Raw genomic sequence first — 27,327 nt, forward strand, 5'->3', positions numbered from 1 at the left:
TGTTCGGCATGATTACTTCACTTTGAGTTCTTCCAACCTAGGAACAACTGTCTTTGTGGCTGAGCACTGACCTATTAGTCTTATTCCCTACTTTATTGGGCTTTCTTTTAGCTTTGTTGATGACCATATAATTTTGTCACTCTTCCTCCTGTGATCTGACATATTACATGCTTATGACTCAAATTTTGTTCCGTAATGCTTTGTGAAGTATGAAGGAAAAAACGAGAGGAAAGTTTACAATTACAACGTTTACTGGGAAATGTTGAAATAAGAAAATTTTATGAAACAATAGCAGTTCTAATGAAATAATGAATCTTTTGAAAGTAAACTAGCAAAGGAAATTTATATGCCTGTTTTTCATATCACAAACACCCTATATATGTATATAACCTGTGGGGTTTTTGCTTCTCTTCCCCCTTTTCCTATTAAGAATGGAGATCTAATTCAGGATGAAGCTCAGAATCTGAAATGGAGACCAGTCTTGGATTCACTCAGAAGCAGAGATACTCAACTTGCAGTTGTGCTGCTACATGATGAAGAGTCTGGTATGCAAAGGAATATGAGTTTTTGCTTTTATTTCTGTGCCATTAAAGTGAAGATGATTTAATTCATGGGGTGTGTATGACTTAGAAGGTGTAAATCCTTTGAAAATCCTCTTAATCTCTAAACTGTGTCTGGGGAAGGTGAAATGATAACTGTTTGCCACTATTCAGATATGAGCTTTCACAAAAAATCCTACAACTTACAAGAAACTGCAGAGGTGAGGACTTTGTATGTCCTGGATAAAGTGTAGTATTTGGAAATGCCATACAGCAGACAGATTTCTGGTCTTCAGACCAAACAATGTGAAAGCTCTTTTCTTGGCAGATTATATCAGGTAAATTTGTCCAACATAAATTAATGGGAATTTTACAGCAAATTGTAGTATATTGTAAATGCAGACCTGCACTGAGTAATTTTAACCTGTAAATTTAATCCATAAGTTTTCACCTGCCCACTGTAATGAAATGTATTTTCCATTTCTAAATGCCTTGGGAACTGGAAGCCATGAACTCCAAATACACTTTGTTTTAGGCCTCAGTATTTATGGGCTTTTTATGAAAAAGTGTACCAGTGGTGATGTATGCTGCTGATGGAGAAGGTAATTTTGAGCATACTCTCTCTGAAATATTTTTCTGTTCAAAACATCTGCTTGGATGGTTTTGGGTTTGTTTTTTGTGTAAGTGTCTGGGAGTGGCATTACATTTGTCCAATGCTTTACCATAACAGAAACACCAGCCTGTAGCAGTGATGGACTAAAGCAGATGGAGGAGCTACCAGAAGAATTTGTAGCTTTGGAATGCAGTTCCAGTGCCTTTGCAAAAGTTGCTGTTCTAGTGGAGACTGAGCAGGTGAGAGGAAAAGTTACTTCTGTTCTTGCTGTCTTTGTGCACAGGGAGTATGTGGAATTGGAGAGAAAATGAAGAGTTGGGGTATTTAAAGGTGAATGAAAAAGTAGCTTTAAATCATAGCTACTATGGATGCTTTACAAGGTGAATACAGGTGTGCACAAAGAAAATAGTTGACTTACTCATACCTAATTTGTAACATTACTCTTGTTGCAAGTCTTTAAATAATTTGAAAATCCTTTGTATGGAAGTATTTTTTTTTCTCATCAATCTGTAATCAAGTATTTTGTGGATTAAGGAAAAAACAAATTATGATTAGTAATGTCCTTTAGCATATATTTTTCAGTTTGAAACATTTCTCATTTGCTATCATCAGGTCACCCTTGGACCACAGAGGGCAAATACTCTAGAGGATAGTTTCACTTTGCTCAGGTGTACCCCAAGGCTTCATGCAGCAGGACTGCTTCCCCCTTGTTCTGAGAAGTTACATGATGGGACAAGTGAGGAAACCAAAGACAAAGAAACCTTTTTTCTCTTGAAGGAACATGCTATAACTCTACCAGTGAAGACATTCCCTGCTTCTGTGGTTGAAATCTTAATGAGGAAGAAGCTCCAACTGACCTTGTTTGAACCTGGGAGATGCAACATAACAGCTTTCACCACTGAGAGGAAAGGGAGAAGTCTGAGTTTCTGTGAGACAAATACTAATCTTTGGTCTGATGGCATTGTTGCAAAAGGAGGATTTTATGACAGAGCTACTGAACTTCATGGAAAGTTGCCTTCCACTGTGGCTGAAATTTTCACAGCATCCCTAGAAGAATGCAACATGGAAAAACGTTGGGGAAACAAGCAAATTCTGCCAAAAAGTGTAAGTGAAAACAAATGTCTGGATAAGGATGTTGATGATGAAAAATATCATCAAAAAATCTTTACAGGGGGAGCTAAAAGAGAAGAAATACAGAATGACAAAGGCCAACAACAGGTGACCTGTGATTTTGAGGAAAGTTCTAAAGTTTCCTACGAAACTGAATTATTCAGTCCTGGGAAGCAAGGACTGGAAGCCAGAGAGAGTCTCCATAGCATGCAGAGTGACCAAAGTTTATCTGTTGATTTTAAAGACTTTAAAAAGTGTTTTGAAGGGAGTTCTCAACAAATGGAGAAAGAAGAAAATATTTCAGAGAACTGCATCCCTAATGTGAATAGCGGATGTAATGGAGAATACATAATTGGAATGGAAGAGAAAGGAAAGCAGGCTCAGAAACCAACTCACCAAACAAGCCCCTCCAGCAATGCTGGCCTGAAAAAAAGGAAAGCTCAGACCCTGAAACGATGTGAATCAACTGAGAATTTCTCATGTCAAAAAATAGCCCCTAAAAACGCGCATGCATACTCTCAGAATTTCTTTTCATCAGAGGGAGAGAGGTGTCCACTAAACTTGTTGTTTCCTCTGCAAGAGAGGCCTTTGTGCTTAAGCAAACTATTCCAGCCAGGGAACAGTTTTTATGAGTATTTCTGTCATCTGTCACCCCTGGAAGCTGGAAAGGAATGTAATGTGAAAATATCTGTACTGGAAAAAGCAGTGGCTGCATGCTCTCAGAGGATATTTCTGCTAATGCAAGAGAATGAGAATTACTCCAAAAAAGTCTTTACATTACAACAGGAGAATGACAGATATGCTCAGATGATGTGTGCCCTGGAAGAGGAGATGGATGCATATTTTCAATATGTTTTAGCAGTAGATGAAGCGAACGTAGTTTCATTCCAAAACTTACTTAATGAGAAAGAAGTTGCTGGTGGATGTTATAATAACTTTACAGAAGAAAGCACCATGACCCCAGGAACATTTTTAGTTGCAAACTTTTCTAAGAATCTCTCATATGTTGAAGAGCAAAATAGGAATTCTGAAAAAGACTCATTGCCAGTTGCATCAAATAAACTTCATGGGAGCATTCTATCCCTGAATAGAAGGAAGATGAGGTATTTCCAGCTGCTTTCTGACCTGAAAGAAGAAAGAAGCAGGTGCTTCAAAGAAATGGCTAAATTATTACAAGAGAAGGAGAACTATGTAGCAAAATATAATGAATTAATACAAGAGAGAAAGAGAAATCTACAAAGAATAGCTCTTTCAGAAAGTGAAAAAGAAACTTTGTTGGGACATTTGGCAGAGATGAAGAGTGAGCAAGACAAATACAGGACCTTAGTTTCAGAACTCCAAGACTGCAAAACTAGCTGTTATCAAACAATTTCTGACTTACAGGAGGAAAAATGTGAACTGAAAAGAGAGATAGACAGAATCAAGCAAGAAACTTCAGAACAGCTTGATGAATTTCAGAAGGCAAATGCAAACTTTATTTCAGAAAATAAAAGTTTAAAAGAATTAATGTCTTCTTTGGGTTTCACCTATGAAGAGCTGAGAAAAGAGAAAAGTATAGGAACAAAGAAAAATATAGTAAAACTAAAAGAAGAAAGTCAACAGCCGGATCTTAAGCCAAAGAAAGTTGAAACTGCATGTAGAGTAATACAAACTGAAGAACAGGGAGTTCTGGCTATGGATCCTTCACATTATTCCCCTGGGAAAAAGGTAAATCATAACAGTAAGGAATGTTATCAAGCAGGATCTTCTAAAGAAAGTGAGATACAAATATCATTTGTAGGGCAAAGCTGAATTTATGATAGAGGAAACTGTAACTTCTAACACTGAGGTGCTGAAGTTAACTTTGAAATAGAAGGCAAAATGCCAAAGAAGGGGGTTTTTTGAATGTTGTATTAGAGAATGTTACAATGATACAGCAAGCTACAAAGTGAAAAATAATACTTAAAAGACTGCACTGTTCCAGCTTTTTAAAAATTATTTATGTTATTGCAAGAGTAAGAGCTTTTACAAGAAGCTTTTTTTTTCTATCACAAATTCTCCTAACAGAAGGAAACTTGTTATAATGTTGAAAAATCATGTCTTGGTGAAAAGTGTGGACATGTTCATTTACTACTTTTTATTCTGATTTGGTCTATTTTTTTTTTATGCATATGAAACATATCTCTAAAGACAGGCTCTTTATTCATGTTGGATTTCTCATCCATGTTGTTCCTCTGTAGTGGTGTATCTTACATCACAGTGAATTTCTATGGATATTACTATATACTCATAAATGCAGAATTACTACTTCACTTGAGAACAGTCAACAGGGGAATATTTATGTGTAATACCTTGATTTTATGCAAGCTTTTTGTAGTAGTTTAGGAGGAAGCCATATATTGTTCTATAAAAGACTGTGTGCCATTTGGTACAGGTGAGAGGAGTCATCATGTCTTTTGTCTGTCCAGGGCAGCATGTTTGAAAGCTACAATATGATGAAAGAGCAAGTCAGAAAGGCAGAAGAGGAACTAAAAATACAGCAAAAGGAATTAGAAAAATCAAAAAAAGAGGTAACCTTCTACTCTGATGTACTTCTGAAGAGCAAATTTGTTTTTTCTTGTGTTTTCTTACATGGCTGTCTTCTTTCTGCCAGGCTCTAACACTTTTACAAAACAGGGAAGTCTCTGATCTACAGAACCAAAATGTTCCTGTGATCTTTGAGTGATGAATGGCACAGTCACTCTGGGTTGGCCACAACATCAAGTGAAGCTTGATGCAGCACTGTGGCAGAGTTTGTGTGTCCTGTTAAAGGCACACACAACAACCTGCCCTCTCTGGCCATCTCTGGGCATCTCTGGCCCTCTCTGGGCAGCTGCTCCCCTCCACATCACTGGGAATAAGGAGAGGGAGCAGGCAGTGGGAGCACTGAGGGTTACTGCAGACTGAACTGAAAGCAGTTTTTGAGTGAGAAGCCAGGTATGTGCAGCCTGGCACTGTCAGGGGTTGCTGTGTCCAGAGGCTTTGCCAGGAGTGCTGCCCCTTCTCTCCACAGCTGTGTGGCAAACACCAAGTCCAGCTCCACCTACTTGGACACTCGTGTGGATGGGTAGTTCTGTGTCTCTGGGAGGTAAATCTGCACTTTGGACACCATCCAAGGGAGCTTTCAATGTTGTCCCTTTCTGAATGCACTAAATATTCACATTCCTATTTTTCATGAGGCAATCTCCACTCCATGCACCTCTAAGCAGAATATATTGGTTTTTTGGCAAGTATATATTTATGGGGTTGTAACAGGCATCACTGGCACGCCCTGTGGACAAACCATTGACAACAACACGTATGTTGAGTATGTAAAAGAAAAATAGCAGCAGGGTTTTTGTGGTGGTTGTATGAAATTATTGTCCTTTGACTTCCCAGCTTTCAAGTGAGGCAACTGGAATGAAGGGATGGATTTAGATGACTGTTGGATGGTTAGACAAGGACTTCTGACCTTGTATTTTTAACATAAAGGGATAGTTTTATTTTTATTTCTTTTGTAAAATATGATTAACTTGGGTCCTTCTAATCCTTTTGTGTGTTATAAGGAAGTTGTGTGTTAAAATACTTTCTTCAGTTTACTTAAAATAATGTGAAACCTCTGCTTCCAGAAGGGAGAAAAATGATATATCATATGAAGGAAAGAGCTTGCTGTCAGGCAACCAGCTGAGCTGTTCAGGGGCCTGTTCGTGGTTTTTGGGTTTGCTTTTGTTTTCAAAACTACAGTTAATGTGTCTAAGTGGAATAAAGGCAGCCTAGAAGAAAATTAAAAGGTGGATATATGGAGGGCTTTTTTCCCCCTTCTTTGCATTCTTCCTTTTTGACTTTTTTTTTTTGATTCTCATACAGAATTAAGCAATGCATTGTGCCAGCTAATAAGGAGAAAATTTACTCTGTCCCAGTTGAAACCAGGACATATTTCTCATGAAAACTTTTTCCCCCTGACCAGCTAATAAAAAATTTGCTTTCACTTTGCTCTGAAGGCTTTCGAAGATGTAATCTCTGAAATCATGTGTGCTTTTTAAAACTTTATTCAGAATATCCATGATACCTTCACATTTAGAAATAAATTTAAATATTATTTTTGGCATAGGTCTAGTGAGACATTCTATAGGACATACTTCTAGAGTTGCATTAATGTCTTATGATAAGATTGTAGTGTATTGTATAACTTCATTTATTTTAATCAATTTATGACAATTCAAAAGCCATGATGTAGAGAGCAGCCTCAAATCCGTTGTTGTAGTCTGGTGTTGAAAAAGGATAACACTGCTGGACTAATTATACTCAGTAATTTTTGTTCTTCTGTTAGGCTCAGAAGTGGTACAGAGAACTTGGTTTTGCTGAAACAAGGTATGAAGAAACCAAAACTCGGTTGATGGAGGCTCTCTCAGAATTAGACCGCCTTAAGCAAGAAGCTGGGGACAAAATGCAGGGAGAGCAGCACTGCAGATTAATGGTATGTATATAAATGGCATGGAGAAAAGCATGTTCCTTGGGAGGGAGTGTTGTGGCTGCAGAAACACCCATTATTGGCATTGGGAATAGATTTGAAGCCAGTGTAGAGCCTTTCCAGCCACTGGAAATTTAGAAGGGAGCAGATGCTGTGCAAGGTAGACCATCTGTCTGCAGAACAGTCCAGAGTCTGGGCTCTGCATAGGCACTATAAACACTTCCCTTTTTTGTTTAGGAGGGCTCTTGTTGTGCTCTGTTTAGCCAAAGTCATTTTCAGGTGGCCTTAATGAAAGACCTTGGAGGAGTCTGCAGTGTCTGCAGAATTTGGCCTTTTTGCCCTGATTTCAGGCCTTGTAGCCCTGATTGCTGGATTTGGACAGGCAAAATGACACTGTGGACAGATGGTGTGGATTAAAGTCAAAGTCTTTAATGGATGCATGTGGCCCAAACATGTGGCCCCAAAATCCAGGAAATCTTTCTATCACATGGAGGAGAGTCTCACTGGAAGGTGTTTGTATCATAGAAATTCTGGTTTTGCTGTAAATTAAACCTTTTTTAATTTTCAGATGGTTCTCTGTCTTGATACGGGTTTATGTTTTCCATCAAAATAAAGTGTTTTATGGAAAGATTTTTAATTACTGAATAATCTTCTGAAAGCAGCTTTTATAAAGACTTTTCAGCTAACCCTGAAATTGTTTCTGCCCTCCTTTACTGGTAAGCTGCAAAGAAGAAATATGCAATTTCTACCAGCTGGAAAAGCACATTTGTAGCAGTCTACAAATATTTGAAAATTCATTTTGAGCAGGTTGGATGGATATGGCTCTAGAAGAAAATAGAAACAAACACTGGAAAATATAAGGATTCTGAGATCAGTTCAGTTGCCTAAATGTCACTTTATCCCAGTTAAAGGCCTTGGGGCATCCTGGCTGAGGATGTAGGCTGGATATCCATGACAACTATTTCATGTTAGCTTGTGCACCCTACGTGGCAGTATGGGCTGGTGTTTAGACAGCTGAATTCTGACTGTTAAAGGAAAAAGAAGTACAGATTTTTCATATTGTTGTGATGTATTGGCATGCAGCATCCTAGTACAAAAGAATCTCTTTCAAGCACGAAGAAAGTCCCAAAGTGTTTGAAAATAAAAAGAAATGTGTCACGTGTTTTGTTTAAGCTAGCAGTTAAGATTTTGGGTGTATTTTTGGGAAATGGAGCTTTAATCCTTTGTTTAGGGACAGTCTGCGACAATTATTGTTTATTATGTTGGTCAATGAAGCAAGACATTAATTATTCCTATGACTCACATGGGAATAAAATTCATAGGCCTTGACAGAATGTTTTTATACTGCAAAAAGTGCAGGTCAGCCTTTTGCTGAAAAACCCTGACACTTTTAAATCTCTCCAACACCTTATGTTTTCAAATTCGTGTTTATTGATCAGTAGTATATATTTATGCACTATTGTGATGCTGTTTGATTTAGGTCTGACTTGTTCATTCAATTGAATTGCTTGTAGGCTTAGTGTCAAATTTTTGAGTACAGGTGTCTCATTCCAGGGTCAAAGATGCAGATCCTGTACATCACAGAACTGGGTTTATCCTTCAGTTGCACTGTTTGATGGCAGAACTAATTATCTGCATAACTCAAGTTCATTATGTTTTAACCAAATAATATTGATTTTATTGGCACAATTTAACAAGTAGTACAACAGAAAATAAAATAGATATATCTTAGCAAAGGCCAACTTTATTTCAATAATTCACTTTTAAAATAAACTTTTTTAATATACACGAAGCTGTTGATAGTGGGTGTGTGTAAGGCCTTAAACTATGAGGTTTTTCTTGAATAAAAAGGAAAAATCCTTTTTGTCACAAAAAGGATCATGATCTACTTTTCTAGCATCATGTTACTTCCTGAGGGCAGTTTTATTTACTGGTGATCCAGTTTTTGTTTTCAGTTACTTGCCACTCTTGACCAAAACTCTTTTTCATTACTCAGAGTTACTAATAAACCCTTATACAGTAAACCACTGTATATTTATGCTTTTTCCTGTTTTAAACTTCATTTTTCTGGAACACCTCTTGCTGCAATGCTTGAAATAAGTGAAGATGTGAGCACTCCGGGCCTAGAACCCAAAGGGTTTGAAATATGCTGTGTTTTGAGTGTGTCTTTTAGAACATTTTGCATTTCTTATGTTCCACAGGCCCTGCTGCCCAGGGATCCTAGTTGTCACCTGGGACTCCATCAGGCTGTCATGATATTGTTCATTGCAAGTAAAAGAGAGCTAAGATAATGTATTTGAAGCTTACTGCTAGGATTGCATTTCAGTGAAGTGCTAGCAGGTGAAATATGCTTTAGCCTAGGAGTATTTGGTTCAGTTTTCTGGTGTGTTGAGCTGGCCTTCAGTGGTGCTGTGGTTGAATTTAAGAGAAATACGGGGGTGAGCAGGAAGGGGGCAGGGTACTGTTTACAGCTTTAAAAATTTATGGAGGAGTTTTGCATGAAGTGCACACAGTAAATAAGGCACCAAGCTTCCCCAGTGAACTCCTGATGACTGTCTGCAAAAAAGGCCTGTAGCAAAAAGGTCATATTCCTTCTCATTTTCTCACTGGGTTTTCAGACAAGCACAATTCACATGAGAAGAGGAAGATACTGGTTTTACTTTTAATGTTTAGGCACCAACTTCAAAGACTAGTGATCTTGCAGGTTTTACAGGATTGCAATGTGTTAAATGCTGTGTCGTAGGCTCAGTTATCCTTCGGTTATTTCCAGTCCCAGCTGCTGGGTCTTTCATCCTTCTGGAGCTTAACTACATAACCTATGGTCACTGCAAACTGGGACATCTGACAAGTGCTCATGTATAATTCTTGTGTGCCTCATTTGTGCATTGAAACTACAGAAAACTGCTGGCAGGTCAGCAAAATACAAAAGGAAAGAGGGAAGTGTTCTCTATCTCTAACCTTCAGGCAGTTGTTTTATTTCCCCACCTTTTCTTTTCCATAAAGCATCTTCAGTTAGGGAGTGTTTCCCTTTTGGTTTTAACGTACTTTTCATGTGAGACAGAAGATGAGGGAAATACCATGCCATGGCCTCACCCTCATGCTTTTGTCCCTGCAGCCTGGTCTAATCCATCTCGGTGTGTCCAGCTGTTCCTATTGTTCTCTTGACACAAGAGGGAGCCAAAAAGTTTGGTACAAAGCATTGACCTGCTCCAGTGCTGTGCAGAGCACTCTCTTCACTCGGAGGAACACTGTGACAGGGTCATATTTCTGTTTTTCTCTGCGTTGCAGTGATGGGTGGCAGGCAGAGTAATGAGATCTCAGTTCCGTTTGCTGTTCCCTGTGGAACCGTGCCTTCGGTGTGCTGCAGTCAACGGTGTCAAAGCCAGAAGGGCTGGGGAAAATTTACTGTGGTGGTGTGCATCAGGGCTGAGAATAAGCTTCTCTCTCAGTTGTATCAATGTTTTTAATCATTAAAATCAAACATCATTCTGTTTTGTCAGAAAGTTACATGGTTTACCACAGTATATTATTGATCGGACTATAATTTTTAGCTTAATCTTTTAGAGTTGCTTATATACTGATACTTATCAGAAGTCTTGACCAGCTGTGTATGCCAACTCAATTTTTTTTAATATAATAGCATAAGTATTTTTCAGGATACTTCCTTCTCCTTCAGATTTTCCTTATTCTAAAACTGTATGTTTAATCAGGCAATGTCACTGACAGGAGCTGACCTTTTGATGCTGACCATCAATCTAAAGCTCTCACTAATCCTTTCAATCTGAGTGCATGAAATTGGGGAGAAAAAAAAATGGAGAGTGGGGGAGGAAGAGTTAAATTCAGAAGCTTCTCTTTCCACTTCTTCTGTATCACTATTCTTACATTTTAATATAAAAAAAAAATTTTAGATATTTTTACTTAAGATATGATTAGTGTATTAAAAATCTTCCAGAACAAATAAATATTTGGGAGAGTGGAATTATCTCTCCGAGATAAATATATGTAGAAAAACAAGGCACATATTATATAGCTTCTTGCTGAAGCAGGAGACTGGGAACTTCTGAGTTATTTTCTTGCCCACTGTGTAACCACAGGTTGGTCACTTCATCTGTCTTTGTCCAGTTTTCCCATTTGTTAAATCATTACAATACATATATTTACCTTGAATGTTGTGAACATCCACTTCTATACCTGTTCTCACAGGGGTCAAGTACTCTTTACATATAAAGAGTTTAAATTAGTGCAAAACATTAGTGCTAATATCTTTGTGAAGTTGTGGAATCATACATTTTTACAACAGCTTGCTTCTTTATGATGTACAAAAAGAAGCAAGCTGTTATATTGATTGAGAAGCTTTATGGTATAAGACACGATTAAGAATATTTTTGTTGTTTTATACACCTAAATTGAAAATTTGTGTATTTTCTCTCTAGCCTGAGTTCATATTGAAGGATGCCCAGGAAAAAGAGATGAATAAAATAGCATATATGAGATTAGAGCAGCAAGTGTTGACCCTGAAAGCCCAGCTCAGAGACCAGGCTGCATTACAAAATCAGTTTCATGACTTGCAAACTGAAGTGGAACGCCTTCAGGCTCAGCTATATGAAAAGGTAAAAAGTTGCTTTCTGTGTGCCTAAATGTGAGCTTAGACTTCAGATTCTACATCTCTCTTTTGAAGGGGAGAAGCAAAATAGTCTTCTTTCCTGGAACTGAATGTGAGGATAGTTAAATGGTTTCCAGGCATATAAAAGAACTCCTGACTTCAGAGAAATAGAGAAAAGATGTAAACTGCCTGAGTGATCCATGTTATGGAAAAATGGTGGATGATCATGAAAGTTCAATCTCTGCTCTAATTAATCCCCATAGTGTAATGCAAGCACAGTCATGCTGGAATTCTTTACAGAGCCACCTCCTTGGCTTAAATTGCCAGGATTTTTTAACATTCCCAACTCTCTTGTTCTGCTGTAATAGATTATGAAACTCCAAGCTAATAACAGAATTTTGATAGAGTTTTCCTAACTTTTTTGGTTTATCTGCTAGGGTTACCCATGAAGAGCTTGAGTGAGACATTTTCAGATAGGTGTGTGGTTTGGATTTTTGTCATAGCTATTCTGATGAGACCCCCAAGTATGCACAGATGTACTTACACAAGCATTTTTTACACTTGTGCATTATATTTCACCTGGCAAACCAGGGCAGGTACATTAGGATTTGCAAAGCTGCTGCCTTAAACTTTGTGAGAGCAAAGCTGCTGCTCTAAGTGTGACTACAGCTACTGAGCTCTTGGGTGGAAACAAATTCCTCCTAGGACTTCTTTCCCTTAGATTTTCTTTCCTATTGGGAACTATATTTTGGAAGAGGATGGTAGTTACATTGTGAGCCAAATTGGAATTGCCCATCAGGCTCTGAAACAGCTAGTAAATGGCATGTTCTCAATATGCTCTTTGTTCTTTATAGCCTGATACAACGAGTAGGACATGCCTCTCCTCTGTCTATACTCTGAAATACAAGGGATTGTTGTCTTCTCCCTACTGGGAACAATCTTCATTCTACTTTCTCCACAGCTAACCCATCTTTCTACAATTTTGGTTTCTGTTTTGTTGTTGTTTGTTTGGTGGTGGTAGTTTTGTTTTGTTTTTTCCTAGCCTCATCATGTGCTGTGGTTTGCTCTAAACCAGTCCTGTAAAGAGGGTTAGTGCTTTTTGTCAGGCATGGGTTAGGGGATGCCTCTTAGAAAAATGATGCTGGTAAAATGAAACTGTATTGGAGAGTCTGGTGTCCTATCAATCAAATGGTAGGTGATTAAAGGGTGATACATGCTGTCCATATAAATGGACAAATCCTAATTGTTCTATTGCATCAGCGAGATGTGTTGCTCCCTGCCTCATCAAGAACTGAATATCTGCAGTGCAGGGGCCTCTTGCCGGCTCTTTCTTTTCTCCCCCAGTGCTAGTGCAATGTAAAGACAGGTTTCCCCTGTCCTGCCTGCTCTGGTTCCTCCCAAGCCCACAATTTATTAGCTGAGGACCATGTGACCTTTTTCAGCATAACTGATTTCCCATAAAGGAGGATTTTTTAATGATGAATATATGTTTACTGTAAACTTTATAGAAATATAAATTGTGAGGCAAAATAAATGCAAAGGAATCTGTACTTTATTGTCAAAAATACTGTATTGATTCATAATTGTAATGGGTTTTATGTGGCAAGATACTGTATTTTCTTCTGCCTAATCAGAAAAGAGGGTTACCATCAGTAGATTTTAATCATAAGGTACAGACTAAGTAATCGGGCCCACCCTGCTTCACCTCCTAGTAGAGGACATGTATCAGCTGTGTCAGAGTAAAAGATTGTTGATTTTCACTTTTCAGAGTAGAATATACATACAGAAAATCCTTCCTCTTTTCTCTAATTTGACAATATAATATTAATGAGGAAAGGGAAAATTTTTCCCCAAAGACTGTTTTGGAAGATTCACAGAGTAAATATGAACATGAGTGCATAATGAAGGATACCAAGTCTTTACTGTGATGCTGCTTTGATTAAATAACCTCACTGATCTGAGGCTCCATCTAAGAACATCCAAAAGCCTTTGCTAATTTTTGAGACCAGTGCTAATGTGAGTAGGGCAGTGTTTGTATGCCAGAGCCTATCTGTGTGCAACCAATGCCTTACACTGGTTGATCTTGTTTGTGATACAGGGTCACACAGATATGCAAAGTGTACAACTCAGAGTCAGGTCTGAAACAAATATCAAAAAACTGCTAGAGTGTTTCAAAGTGATTCTTGAATAAATTGATGCAGGATATTTTTCAACCTTTCAGGAGAAAGAAGTGCAGAAGAGAAAGTCTGAAGTGAAGTTGACACTGGCTCCTCTGAAGGTACAGTGTTTCCCTGAGCACAGATTCAGGATGTACACAAAGGCTCTTCCTTTGCTTACAGGCTGCTGTGTCTGTGCCTTCCTTCTGCAGTTGTCCCTGATCAGCTGGATGCTGCTGGGCTTCACCTTGGGCAAGGGCTCACTGACATTATTGCAAGGTTATTTTCAGCCTATCCAAAGGGGGACCTTGCACATATATTTCTTTTCATTTTTCTGTGCATATATATTGCACTTGAAGGTGTGGAGGCATCTAATAATGTAGAGACATAGGAATACAATCTATAGCTTTGGGTCAAAACGTGGGGAATTACAGATCAGACACAAAATGTCATCTTGCAGTCTCAGCAGGGAGTGAAATGACAGAACCAAGGAATGTTTGTGTTCATGACACACAGGCTAAGCTGGCTTGCCTCACCCAAAAGTGCCAGGAAAGGAACAGCTTCATTAGGAGAATGCATGGTGAATTCCACAGGCAAGGATTCATTAACTCTGCATTTGATGAAGAGATGAAGAACTTGGTGAATGACGTGACCCTGGCAGAGTACACGGTTGCTTTTACACCAATGTGTGAGCAAGAGGTAAGTGCTCGTACTTCCTAGTAGGATCCTCATGTGTCCACTACTGAATTAAATGCAGGTTTTCAAAGTATTTAGTGAGACTTAATATGTAATTATAAAATATATTTCATTGCTTAATATAAGGATAGCTTCAGACAAATCAGTGGAGTTGGCTATTTTACTGTTGTTGCAGGCAGGGTCTAAATTTCAGGAGCTTAAAGCAAAGTGCATCAATGTTCCATGCAAGAAACACTCCCCTGATATTTTGGCTAAGTATCTGCTGGATAATGCAGCACACATTACCAATTTCATTTTAAATATGAATTTTGCATTTCTTTCCTGAACAATACATTGTTTCAGATTTCTGAAGAAGTCAGGAAAAAAGGTTAACAGTGAATATTTTAAGACTTAATTCAGTGGACATTTGTATTCAAAAGGGAGTTAGTCACTTGTGTTTCTCTGGCAAGGCAAACGTGGGAAGCAGCCTGTTTCACACCTGGTTCTATTCAATATTGTCATTAATATCTTGGATGGTGGGAATAAACTTCCTAATTTTGGAGTAGCACCTACTTGAAGACATTCTTAAGGACAAGAATCTCAATCTGGCAACCTGCAGAAATAGGAATTCCATTGCAGTACTTCAGTGTCCATCAACAAGTTCTTTTTCCTTTTGATTTTTAGTCTCTTGTTTTTTTTTGAAGTCTGTAAAAGTACCCAAACGGTATTTGGTAATGTTTGTTTCAAGTACACTCAAGTAGAGTCTTCTTGGTTAAAACTGGGTTAGGGGGAGGAAATGCTGTGTGTTACACATTTGTGTAATATTGTGTGCTTGTCACAACAGAACACAGAATATTGGTTTATACTCTATATTGTACTTCAGCTAACACAATGCACTGCAAAGAGAATACATAAAAATTTATTGTTATGACAGCTGACATTTTCACTAGCAGAAGATGCTCATGATGGGCAAGTAGTATACTAAATCCACAGGCTTACTTTTCTGATGATTTTGCCTTTTTACACACTGAGTGGTATTCTGTATCATGTTGATAGTGCTAATTCTTACAGTGTTACTAATGTTGCAAGCTATCACTCAGTCATACTTGTTTTTGTGGCACAAAGCAATTCAACTGCATGTTAAGGAGAAGGTGGATTGATCCCTGGTTGCAGGGTGGGACAGGACTCTGTGTCTGGCTGTGTCTCCTCTGAGGACCCCACGTGTGGGTCCACCAGTGCCTCACCAAGCTCCCACTGCACAGGAGTGGTGGATGTGACAGGAACTCCTCTGTCAGAAGGGGAATAGTACTCCACTGCCTCCAGGCTTCTTCTCAGATACTACTGTGATAGATGAGCAGTAGTAAAGCTTGCCAACACAATAAATATCAAAATACTGTTCACACTCACACCGTCTCCCAAAATGTTCAATTATCACAAAACTTAGGTTCAACAAGAGAGAATTAGATTAAATATATATTCTGATAGCCAGTGAACTTATCTGCAGCATGGAGCCCCACATTAAATCCCCCTCTTTGATAGATATTTAGCTGTTCATACTGAGTGGAGCACAAGCCCCTTCCCATGGTGTTCAGTAGTGGCCAGAGGTGTCACTTAGGCTCAGGCACAAATAGGATTCAAGCCTGGGGGTTTTTATCATGCAGGGAACAAACTGGCTCTTCCTGGGTGTCTTGATGCTGAGACTAAGGCTCTTTGATCTGTGAATAGCAGTTCCACATCTAAGGGGAAAACTTTCCTACCAAGGAAGAGTTGTTTGTTCCCATGAAAAATGTTTATTTCTATACATTAAGTTTCCAATGGAAGACTCTTCAATGAAAAAATGTCCAAGTTTCACTACTACTAATTTAATAATGGTTACAATAAAAGAAAGAAAAAGAGACTGTTTCATATTTATGTGATGCGTTCCTTTGGTTTGAAAGATCTTGTACTGAATTCTGTAGACATACGTTGAAGTGAACTGACTTTTCATCTCGCAAGTTTTATTTCTGGTTTTCAACTCTTATTCTCACTGGACTTCCCATCTAAGATTCTAGAGCTATGCCCAACATCCTCTTACATAAAATTCCTTTAAAAGCTCATTCCTTCCTTCTGCTCAGTCTTTCACTCCTACAGCATTCTAACATTTGAATTCTACTATTAAAAAAAACTGGTGGATTTTTTCACCTTTATTTTCCTTCTTAAATTAAAGATTTGCAATTGACTTTACTCATTACTGGACCCAGTAACAAATGGAAGCCTGTCATACATTGGCAGCAAACTTCTGTGCCTTGAGTTGCTGATGAATTTCAGCTCAAAGTTTGCAGTGATGCATGAAGAGCTGATCCAGATCCTTTTGAAGGGAAGGGGTCCCCTCTGTACTCAATTCAGTCACTGGCCTTTTGTAGTTCATTAAAAAACTCTGTCATGTTCTCAGAGAAAAAATTGGTTCATAGTTCTATTAAGAACTTTTTTTTTGCTTTCATCTGTACATAGAATTACATGTAGAGGGGATAGAGCTGCTTCAGCTGCGTGCTGGGATGCCTCAGCTTCAGTGGGGGACTTCTGGGCACCACCAAGTTGCCCGTGCTCACAGACCAAGGCAAACCTCAGTTCTTTGCTTATTCAGGACACAGTGGATGGTTGGTCATTTCCTTCTGTTTGCCAGAAGTATTTTCTCCCTAATTTTCAACCCAATTAAAATACTAAACCATGAAGACGGTGTTGTGCCAACCCCACTGTCTTTGGAGCTTCTCTCCAGACTTCCCTTCGGTGTTCAAGGCTCTGCTCTCAGACATGAGAAACCCCTGTTGTCCCTATGGCTTCATTTTACTAACTCAAGACTCCCATCAGTTCAGTTCACAGAGCAGCATACATTTTGAGGCTTGTCATTCTTGCTTATTTCCACAGGCCAGCATTACATTCAAATGTTTGTGAGTGAGAAATAAAATTTGCTTCAATCATGTAGTATCTCATAATTTTGTTCCAGCAGTGGACTCCTCAGTGAGGCCAGATATATGCTAAAGTAATCTGTTCATAAAAGGAAGCCAGTTTTTCTTCTCTTAATAAGTCCTTGTAAAGAGGACTAAGTTTTGAATTACTTTTCCTCACAATAAAACGGTACACCATGATGTTCTTTATTTGTAATTTAGTTTAATTGAGCATTTTAGTATAATTTAGTTTAATTTTAGTGGGTTTTTTAATAATAAGGATATATGATTGGACATAAGGAGTTTTATTTCGATTCTTGTTCATCTACCACCTATGTCACTGTGGTGAAAGCAAAAATTCTGTGCAGGATGGTGAACAAATGCTGCTTCTCAGCTTGGAAAAAAATCATCTTTCGGACAGGCATTGGAATGACAATGTATGTCTAATATGGACTTGAAATTTTTGGAGGCACGAAGGAGTTGATTTCTAAAGCTTTGTGACATATTCTCTTTTAAAAAGACTTAAGAACCATTGCAGCCCTCAGAGTGGAGCGATAATAAATTTTGGCAACAGAAATATTTTAAAACCTTGTCTTGTGTCTGAAAATAAAAAGCATGTGGCTGAAGAGGACACATTCCTGGGACAAGGGCTGCCTCCAGCGGGTACACTTGGCACTTGGCACAGTGCCATAGCTGGGATTCACATGCCCAGTGTCAGACACAGAATTTGTGTCCACGTTTGACCTTTTGTCGTGTCCCATTTTAATCACCTCCTTTTGAATGCTGATTTTTTTTTTTAATTGGAAGGACCTTGGCCTCATCTTTCTTTTCTTGCTTTTTTAGAATTAATTCATGGATGGTATTAACAGTTATTGTTTTTCTGCCTTTCCCAGTGAAAAGAACACAGGGCAGCATTCATCAACTGATCTTGGATGTTCATGTTCACAAAGCATCTAACAAAAAAAAGACTGGGGCTTGGCTTTGCAACAGCTGCTTTACTCAGGATGGTAAAAGTAGGAAGCAAGAGAAAAGATGTTCCAGATGAGTAATGGGACATGTGAAAGAGGAGGATCGATTTTTTTCCTGAGTTTAGGGGCCTGCTTACATTTTAAGAACCAGGCTTTACCCAGTCTGGCTGGCTTGAACATGAGGCAGTGTCCATGCTGCTTTTGGTGGATCAGAGAACCACACAGAGGAGCAAGTGAGCTTGGCTCCCCTTTCACATGGACTCAGCCCAGCCAGCACAGTTGTGCAATATTTTGGGCCTTTTCTCTCTCTTTTGGGCTAGGTGTGGAGAAAAAGGAGTATGTTTGATTCCTTCCCTCAAATGTTTGAGCCAACCGCCTCTGTCCGGATGTCTGTAATGGAAAATGCTGCTCGTTCAATTTCTCTTGTGCTGGAACACTTTGGCTTGATGATATATTTTATATGTTCTTTCCATAGTGGATCTGAAACCATTGTGGCTGTTTGCCCTCGTTTCTTGGGGCTGAAAGGGAATTTGTGCAAGGAGTGTAGGGATAAATGGGAGTGGGTTTTAATGCTTTTCATGCAGTCATCTTAAACTTTATGGATGGAAAGCTCCAGGCAAGGAATGTGTCCAGTGCAGTGAATTGTTTTACAGAATAGGGATTAAATGAGCAGAGCAGCATAGTTAATTCTTCTTTCTGTCAAGGGATTTCTTCTGAGATGTGTTTTGGTGGAACAATGCTTTTTGTTTGTTTATTAGTTTTTATTTCTACTCATTACTTTGCAAGAAATCACTTACTGCTTTCCAGTAAATCATACTTGAAGATAATAGGTCTGAAATAAAGTTCTCTGATGCTTTCCTTAAAATGATTTGTGTGTGGCTGTTAAGGTCAGAGGCTTTTCTGGCACTGAGGGTGAGATATATTTTCTATATGATGTCTGTACTTCTGACAGTCACCTGTGGTAGTTTGTCTATTTATTTTCATAGTTAACGCAGAGAAAGACATACTTCCAAGGAATTATCCTGCCCATGTTACCTGCTTTAGGTAAGTGCAGATGGCTGAGCACTGACAGGCTGCCCAGAGAGGTTGTGGAGTGTCCCTTGCTGGAGATCTCCAGGAACCCTCTGGACACAATCCTGTGCCATGGGCTCTGGGATTGCCCTGCTGGGGCAGGGAGGGTGGACCAGGTGGCCACTGTGGTCCCTTCCAACCTCACCCATCCTGTGATGCTATAGTAAGGTTGGAAGAGCCGTGGAAGTTGGACTCCAGTGCTTGTCAAGGGTGCCAGGGAGATGCTTTGATTCAATGAGTCCTGCCCCCAGAACGGAGAAGGAATTTAACTTTGGGCTTTCAGCCTTTTTGGGACAAGGCTGATCAAGAGCAAGGAATCTTTCAAGGCTTTTTTTTTTTTTTTTTTTTTTTTTTTTCAGGAAAAGGTTTGGTTTTTTTTACCTGACAGTACAAAAAACATGCCTTGAATCACTGGAATTCCAAGTGGATGAAGGACTGGAATTAGTTATTTAGTAATTTTTTTAAGTAGGTAAAGTCCGTTGCTGAGAGATATGTTATTTTTGACCTTGAGAGAAATTATTAAAAATACTGAGAGGAAGGAAATACAGATTTTAAAAAGTTAGTGGCAGCCCAGCCTTTCCAGTGAAATAACTGATTAGGCTGTTCAATAATTATGTAAGTGGTTGTGTGGATAGACGGGATCTCAAGAATTTGCGGTGGTTGAGGAGCAGGTTCTTACTCAAGGTTAGTGTGCTTTGAAAGTAAAATTTGCTTTAGTTTACAAGATTTAGATCTATTTCCTGACTGCATAATACTGATATTTTATCAATGGTTTTTACTGTAATTCATGGGCAACAGCATGCATTTCTTTAGAGTAGCACATGACAGTACAGGAGAAGCCATGACTAAAAAAGGCTTTAAAATTAACCTTCCTTTATTTTCTGATAAATGATAGAATTTAGATTAACATAAAATGTACAATTAAAGATATGCAGATAAATTAAAACATTTTCATCTTCTCTCTGACACCACTGTCTTACTTTTTTGTAGTGTTGGGGGAAGCTGATGTTTTTTGGTTTCAATAGTAATCCTTTCTAGAACTTGGAATTATGTAAGTTTATACTCTTCTCAGTTTGGTCAAATATCACAATATTTGCATTTCTTCCTAGGTGGGGTAATCTGTGGAAAATTAGCAAAAAAATAGGAAAATAGAATAAATATAGTGAGAATAAGAATAAGAATAAGAATAAGAATAAGAATAAGAATAAGAATAAGAATAAGAATAAGAATAAGAATAAGAATAAGAATAAGAATAAGAATAAGAATAAGAATAAGAATAAGAATAAGAATAAACCAACCTGAAAAAGAACAAGTTAATGTCTGGGCATTGAGCCAGAATTTTGCTTACCTGCACCCTTAGTGCTATAGGAAAGGCAATCTTTAGTGCTAGTCTTACGACACACCAGAGATGAGTCTTTTGAGAGAATCATACCAACTTTTAAATCTAGTGCAGGCTGTACTGTGAAATCTTTGTCTGGGTAGTAACATCTTCACTCACTGGGGTTTGCAGTAACCCTGCTTTCTGCTGAATGTCACTACTTTGACTGCAGAAGAATTTGCTAATTCCAAGAGGCAAAATGGTTTGTGGGGTAAAGAGTTGAAGGAAGGGAATGACCCTGCAAGGAGGTTATTTTTCTAGAAATGACTTGTGCCACTGTCACAGCTTTGATTTGGGTGTGTGTTTTTTTCTTGCAGCTTTACCAGCTCCCCTGCCTATGAGCAGGACAGTGATTTGCCTTTGCATGGGTCATTGAGCTCCAGAACTTGTTCTGCTCCTGCTCACTCTCATCTATCACCACAAATGCCTCTAACTGTGCTTCCTGTAGTGAGGAAATTCTCATCAAATAACTTTAGATCCGATATCTTCGTGGCTCAAAACATTTCAGGGCTGACTTTTCATCACTTGAAGCCAGCTGGCATTTTTGTGAGTGATGGGGAGAGATATGCCCTGTAACCTTGGTTAGAAACCAAGGACTTGTGGAGCTGCCTTGTGCTCCTGTGTTTAGAGGGGAACATCGAAATGTACAGCTTTCACTTTCCAACTGATCTATGCCTGCAATGCTAGGATATGTTTGGGTATTCACAGCACCTTGCTTAAATAAATGAAATATCCAGATAGTATCACAGCTCCCTCTGTAATCAGCATGGAGAAAGGAAATGTTTTAGGGAAGAGCGGCACTCTAAATTCTGTGCCCCAAACTGACAAGTATGAGTGGTCCTTCCATTCCTGGATGTGCCTGCCTTGTTCCCTGGCCTGTTGTTCAGCCTGAAATAAAGGGCAACAGCATGAAATAAAGGGTCCAGGTGGTAGCTGCTCCTGGGCAGGGTCTCAGCTGGCCACACGTGCTTGTGGTGGGTACTTTAAGGAGACCAGTGGCCACAATTCATCAGAACTGGTTCCCTCTGCTCGTGGTGGGGAGCCAAGAACAGGAGGTGAAATGGCAACAACAAAAACACCGTGTGTTCTTCTTCATGTCATAATAGAAATCTATTTAGATGCCAGAGCTTGTCAATGAATGCTCATTTTTCTGTTGGGTCATTTCAGAGCAATCTTACACTGCTATTGCATTTCAGTAATGCAATCATTAATGCATTTCAGCATCAGCTTTGATTTTTCTTTTTTTTAATGGACACAAGTGATGTAGCTAAAACTCAGTAAAGGTGCACAGAGCACAAACAATATATTATTTTAACTAAAATGTGTTTTCTTTTAAGTAATTCTTTCTGACCTAGTATATATATGTATCTGCATTTCTGGAGCTTTTGCAAGAGGAGTAATTGGAATGAGATGTTAATACATCGTGAGGTGTATTAATTTTAGAAATAAATAAATAACTCTTCAAAAGCCAAAAGGCTGAAATGGCAAGGCTTGCAATTGCAAGAAAAAAGGCAACAGTGATCTGGTAGCTATAATAACATTGGTTTAGAATGATAAAATGCTACTGCCTGTAGTAATAATTAGGATTCAGGGAGATCTACTCCTGCTTGCAGCTGTTATGAACACGTGCATAATTAAACTGCCATTTCTCTCCTAAATGTGTCTGCAGCTCAGTGCAGATATTCCAAAAGAACAGTTTGCTGTGGTGTTCAAGTTGATTTGGAGATGAAATAAGATCAACTGAGTTAATATTATTTTTGTTTTGAGTAACAGAGTCTGCCTAAGAGTTCATGCAGTTGAACTGACACACTTTTGGAGTCCGTTCAGCTTAACTTTCTTGAGCATTCATAGGTAGACAAACCTGAATTAATTGTGAAGTGTGGAGAGAGAATTAGTTGCGTGTGTAAAAGAATCCTGTTAGAAATTTTGAGATTCTTCAAGAGAACTGAGATAATTTTTAAAATTATGAATATTTTTCTAGTTTTCATCTAAGTTTTCTTAATACCTCAAGGCATATTTTCAGCTGCAGTTAAATCTTAGAGACCTGTTTTGTTTTGTTTTGAGGATGACTTGTTGAATACAGGATTCTTTATTTAGAGAGATGCAAGGATGCTCCACATCTGAAATAATCGGTGTGTTATTTTTTCCTTATTTTGCTAAATGTAGTTTATTTACAGTTAATTCCTGTGAACATTTCTTTTAGTGAATTCATCCAAATGGCTTCCACTAATCCAAAATGAGCAGCACTGGAAAACCTAATCTGTCTTGAATTTCTTAAAATGCTATTTTCTCTTGCAGCTGCTGCCTTCCTCCACAGACGTTTCACAGGTAAATGGACAGCCAGAGGATCGTGTGGCACATGCCAAGGGGAGCAGGATGGCTGGGGCAGGATCTGCAGACTCTCACCCAGGGCTGGAGGGCCCCCACAGTTCTCCCATCACCCCAAACATGTGTGCTGCTTCTTCTGTCAGAGGAACAAGCCCAGAGACGATCACAGCCTTGCGTCAAGAACTAAGAGAAAACCATCGCAAAAATTGCCAGGTCAGTCAAAGTTTTCCCACTGTTTTTAGTTTAGTGAAGTCTCTTATTCTTGGCAGAAGATACAGATGTTTGAATGTTTCCTTCCAGAAATGCACAGTTGATTGTTAGTTTAGACAAGCTAACAATAATAAATGTTTAATGTTTGTCATTATGCATTTTTTCCCATTGTTTAAGAAGGGCTCGGAGCTTGTAAAAATAATTAAAAGATTTTGTTTTCATCATGGTGTACTCTATGGTAAGATAACCTTTGCAGATTGTTGGGTGTTTAAAAAAAAAATTGTTATGTTGATCTTGTCTTACCTTTTTTCCTCTCCAATTCTTTTTTTTTTTTTTTTAGTGATCCAATTATTCCTATGCCCTGAAGCTCTTTATAGTAATTTCCATTAACTGCAGGAATCCTGTTAAGAACAGAGCTGATCAATTGCAATTGCATTTGTAACAGTCTGCTGCTAAGCTAAACACGCAAGAGATTTCAGCCCTCTGAGACAGCATAACCTCTTCATACTTGTATGGAAACAAAACTCAAATATGCAGTTACTGGAGCCAGTTACGTAGAATAGTTAAAAATACTACTCTAGTGAATTTAATTTATAATCTTGGATTAAAATAAATGCAATGAAACAATTAAAAGCAAAGAATTTGCTTTTGGCATTAATGAAAAGAATATGCAAGATACTGAGATTTCCTTTTAGTTAAGTAATTTATTATGCAATGAAGTGGTGACTCAGAATTCTGATAACATGTTACTTTGTCCAAAGGATATATGTAACAATTCAAATCAAGTTTCCTCCTCCTTTTCTCTCACACTCACACATAAAAAAGACACAGTCTCAAGCTGTGTCAAGGGAAATATAAGTTGGATATTAGGAAGAAGTTTTTCACGGAGAGAGTAATAAAGTACTGGAGTGGTCTGCCCGGAAAGGTGGTGGAGTCACCATCCCTGCATGAGTTTGAAAAAAGACTGGATGTGGCACTCAGTGCCATGGTTTAGTTGAGGTGTTAGAGCATGGGTTGGACTCGATGGTATTGAAGGTCTCTTGCAACCTAGGGATTCTGTGATTCTGTGAAGTGAAAATATGGCCATAGAAGAAAACTGTTATGAAGAGCAGAATGCAAGTAGCTCTTTGATTGACCTTCGTGAACTCAGAGGTTACTTTTTTATATAAATCATATGAGCTTTAATTCAATCCCAGTGAAAGCAGGAATGGGTCTCTTGTACAATTATATGGGAGGCTGAGGCTGAAATCAGCCACAATGCACAGAGCGTCCCATTTCCATAAAACACGCAGCAACACACTGCGACATCCAAGGTCACGGTTTGTGTTCTTCTTTCCTCCTCAGATACCTTCAGCTGTCCCCTGCAGCTCCAACCCGTGGGCTGGTCCCAGGCTGCCCGTGGTGCCCGAGGAAGCCCCTTGGCCCCTGCGGTCAGGGGTGAAGGACGCTGCGGTGCCCCCGGAGCGCGGTGCGGGGAGGGACCGCGTGTCCAAACGTGGGGATCTGTTCTGGGGTCAAACGGGAAATCAGCACGCAGGTGCTGTTCCCCAGGGAATGAAACACAAAAACGCCACCATGAATAAGGCATGGCTCTCTAGAGAAAAAACAGATGGCTCAACCTCAGCTACCACAGCAGAAAGCTATTTGCCAGACGTGTTGTCAGCAAGTAATAAAGGTCGATGTCCTGTGGGGAGAAATCAGCTGCATGGGAAAGAATAAAACCTGGAGAAATAAAACAAGGTAAACATCTTAGCAATGTGATTTTTCCCATTGATACAAAAGTACTAATAACTTTTTTAAAGTCACAGATATTTTACTTGTTAGCATGGCCTAGCAAGTAGTTTGAGATGAGTGGAAAGTTTACATAGAAAAGAAGTATGGTATTTTTTATGATCAAAATTTCATAGAGCATTTGAGATCACTGAAACACATGGATTTTTCATTAGCCAGGACGCCTCCCCATTTTCTTTTCACCTTTTGTTGGTGATTTGATTTTCTTTTGACTGAAACTGTGAAACAATCTATTAAATCACTTCTGTTTTTATCTATAACCTATTTCTTCAGTGTGCAGTAGCAAGGTGTGAAAGAACATCTCCCTTGCGTGACTGTTTCCTTTGGGATTTCAGGAAATGTAGTGTCATGGACTTCGTAGAAATTAATTTTCAAAAAATTAGAGGGTAATTTTGCTGTGTTTTTTTACTCTTGGGTTATTTTTTTAAAAATTATCCTTTTTTTTTAATAGACCCAACTACAGCAGGACATTCAGTCTATTGCTGTAGGGGCTAGTATCTGTAAAATAGCATCCTTCAATTGTTGCTTTTAATTCATGAATTGCACCTTAGCTTGAGTAGCTTTACTGGACGTGTCCCCAGCCACTTTCTTTAGGGGACTGCATGGGCATCATGGGCACAGAAATATCTGAGTTTCACAGGATGGATGATGCAGACTGCGCCCTGTGCTGCCAAACCCCTGCCAAGGGGAGAAGGGTGTGGAGTGCCAGGCCACCTGTGCTGGCACTGCCAGGGCAGGGCTTCCTCACAGCCAGGCTCAGAAATAGTTGTGATCTGGGCTGCAGGGCCCTTGGGTGGATCCTGGTTATGAAAAGGAGGAGGGAATAATGTGTCTGTGCAGGTGTATAGGTGCACTAATGCTGGTTGGCTATGGAAGGTTTAACTGAGCATGGTTGTAAATTCCGCAAAATACTGATTTATATTGTCATCTCACCAGAGGTAATGTTTGAAAAACATCCATTATTCATACATCTTTATAATTTTTCTGTACTTTTCATCACTTTTATTAGAAAAGGGCATTCACACACAGAAGTGAATGTCAGAGTTGCTGCACTTTTCCTCTGCCTCCACTGATTACCCCAGGTGGTTCATAGTACATTACTACTTGTTTTTTGGAAGCCAGAAATAAAATGTCTGGTTTTGATGAAATATTAATGCACACACTCACACTTTGTTGTGGAAACCCTCCTTCAGTTGCTCAGTAAGGTAGCAGTGCAGTTGCTTGCAGCAGTGACTGAATTGATCTTCATCCAACATATCTTTAGAAAGCACACACCAGATGCCAAGGGAAACAGTCCCTGGAAGTGATGTTGTTGCCTGCTGCTTAAGGAGGAGGCACTAGTGAGATTCCAAAATGTGAGCTTTTGCTTTCATGTGTCTTTCTCTTCTTCCTGATACCTGAAGAACTTCTGAAAACAGATACCTGCTATCCAGCCATCAGCTGCCTTGTCAACTATTAAGATATTTTGATACTCCAAACCACTTGTAAATATTGAACATGTTACGTTGATAAAACAGTGCTTTAAGAATTAGCCATTGCGAGAACTTTTCGGAGCTTTATCTTGCTGACAGTAAAATATAATCTGCCAGTTCAGTCCGAGGTCAGATCATAATGCATGAAGTGTGCTAATAATAAGGGTATTAATAACAATACTCTGTGATAATATGATAATAAGTCTTTGTTATCCTAGTGAAGTGATCTACTTTGTGTTTGGGGCTATAGTGACTTTCCATGAAATTAAGCCTTTGTCAGTCTAGTCCCTTTCTATCACAGATAGGCATGGTTTATTTTAAGTGTTCAGGCTTCATTTTAAGCTAATTAGGTTATTTACCCCCATTCTTCTTCCTGCTGGAACTAATAATTTCCTCAACAAGGGCTGCAGACACAGAGATATAGATGGAAGAACAGACATTTGCAAGGACATTACCTACATTGAACCACTATAATTCAAAATGGACTCAAGCCATTCGCCCAGCAAATGGATTCTGTACTGGCACTTCAATGCTTTGCTTCACAAGTCACAGATTTCAGCTTAAATCCTGTAGCCCCTTGTGGTTTTAATTTTTTAAGACATCCATTCTTCCTACTACAAAGCATTGTTTAAAGATGTGTGGATACCACAGTTATCATTTGGCCAGCTCTTTCAGCTGCTTTTCATTTCTCTTAATTCAAAATGTGCTCGTTTGGGCACTACAGTGGAGGAATGGCAATAAATTAGCAGCAATCAGTTTGGAGAGCTGCATGCAGCAGCAGTGGAAAAGGTGGGTCAGCAAAAGGTTTTCTCTTTTAAACCTCGGTCTTACTCCATTTTCCCACTACTGAATGGACAAATGAGAAGTGATAGTAAGATCATACCAAATAATTATGCACTAGTTCATTTACAAGAAGATGAGAGGGTACATTGCACCATCAAACAAAGCCCTTCAAATTCTTTAAACGTGGTAATTTATAGGAACCTGACCCAAAATGTACAGTGTCAGACCAGATGGTTCC

At 38.9% G+C, this 27,327-nt stretch overlaps 1 protein-coding gene across 1 annotated transcript; it reads left to right on the top strand.

Moving 5' to 3' along the window:
• The first annotated feature begins 4,714 nt into the window (after window positions 1-4,714).
• On the top strand, window positions 4,715-24,763 carry C7H4orf50 (chromosome 7 C4orf50 homolog). The gene is made up of 7 exons (XM_063401189.1): window positions 4,715-4,811; window positions 6,590-6,736; window positions 11,164-11,340; window positions 13,555-13,611; window positions 14,006-14,188; window positions 22,804-23,046; window positions 24,388-24,763. The coding sequence occupies exons 1-7, from the start codon at window positions 4,716-4,718 to the stop codon at window positions 24,760-24,762; spliced, it is 1,278 nt and encodes a 425-aa protein (XP_063257259.1). The 5' UTR covers window position 4,715; the 3' UTR covers window position 24,763.
• Window positions 24,764-27,327: the final 2,564 nt, after the last annotated feature.

Source organism: Prinia subflava, chromosome 7 (assembly GCF_021018805.1).
Source record: "Prinia subflava isolate CZ2003 ecotype Zambia chromosome 7, Cam_Psub_1.2, whole genome shotgun sequence".
NCBI classification, from domain to species: domain Eukaryota; kingdom Metazoa; phylum Chordata; class Aves; order Passeriformes; family Cisticolidae; genus Prinia; species Prinia subflava.

Bases quoted from the DNA above. Each gene is read 5' to 3' on its own strand.
- C7H4orf50 (XM_063401189.1), top strand. From the start codon at position 4,716: ATGTTTGAAAGCTACAATATGATGAAAGAGCAAGTCAGAAAGGCAGAA. The intron at 13,612-14,005 runs GTACAGTGTTTC...CATGACACACAG, and splicing joins TGACACTGGCTCCTCTGAAG to GCTAAGCTGGCTTGCCTCAC. The intron at 23,047-24,387 runs GTCAGTCAAAGT...TTTCCTCCTCAG, and splicing joins ACCATCGCAAAAATTGCCAG to ATACCTTCAGCTGTCCCCTG.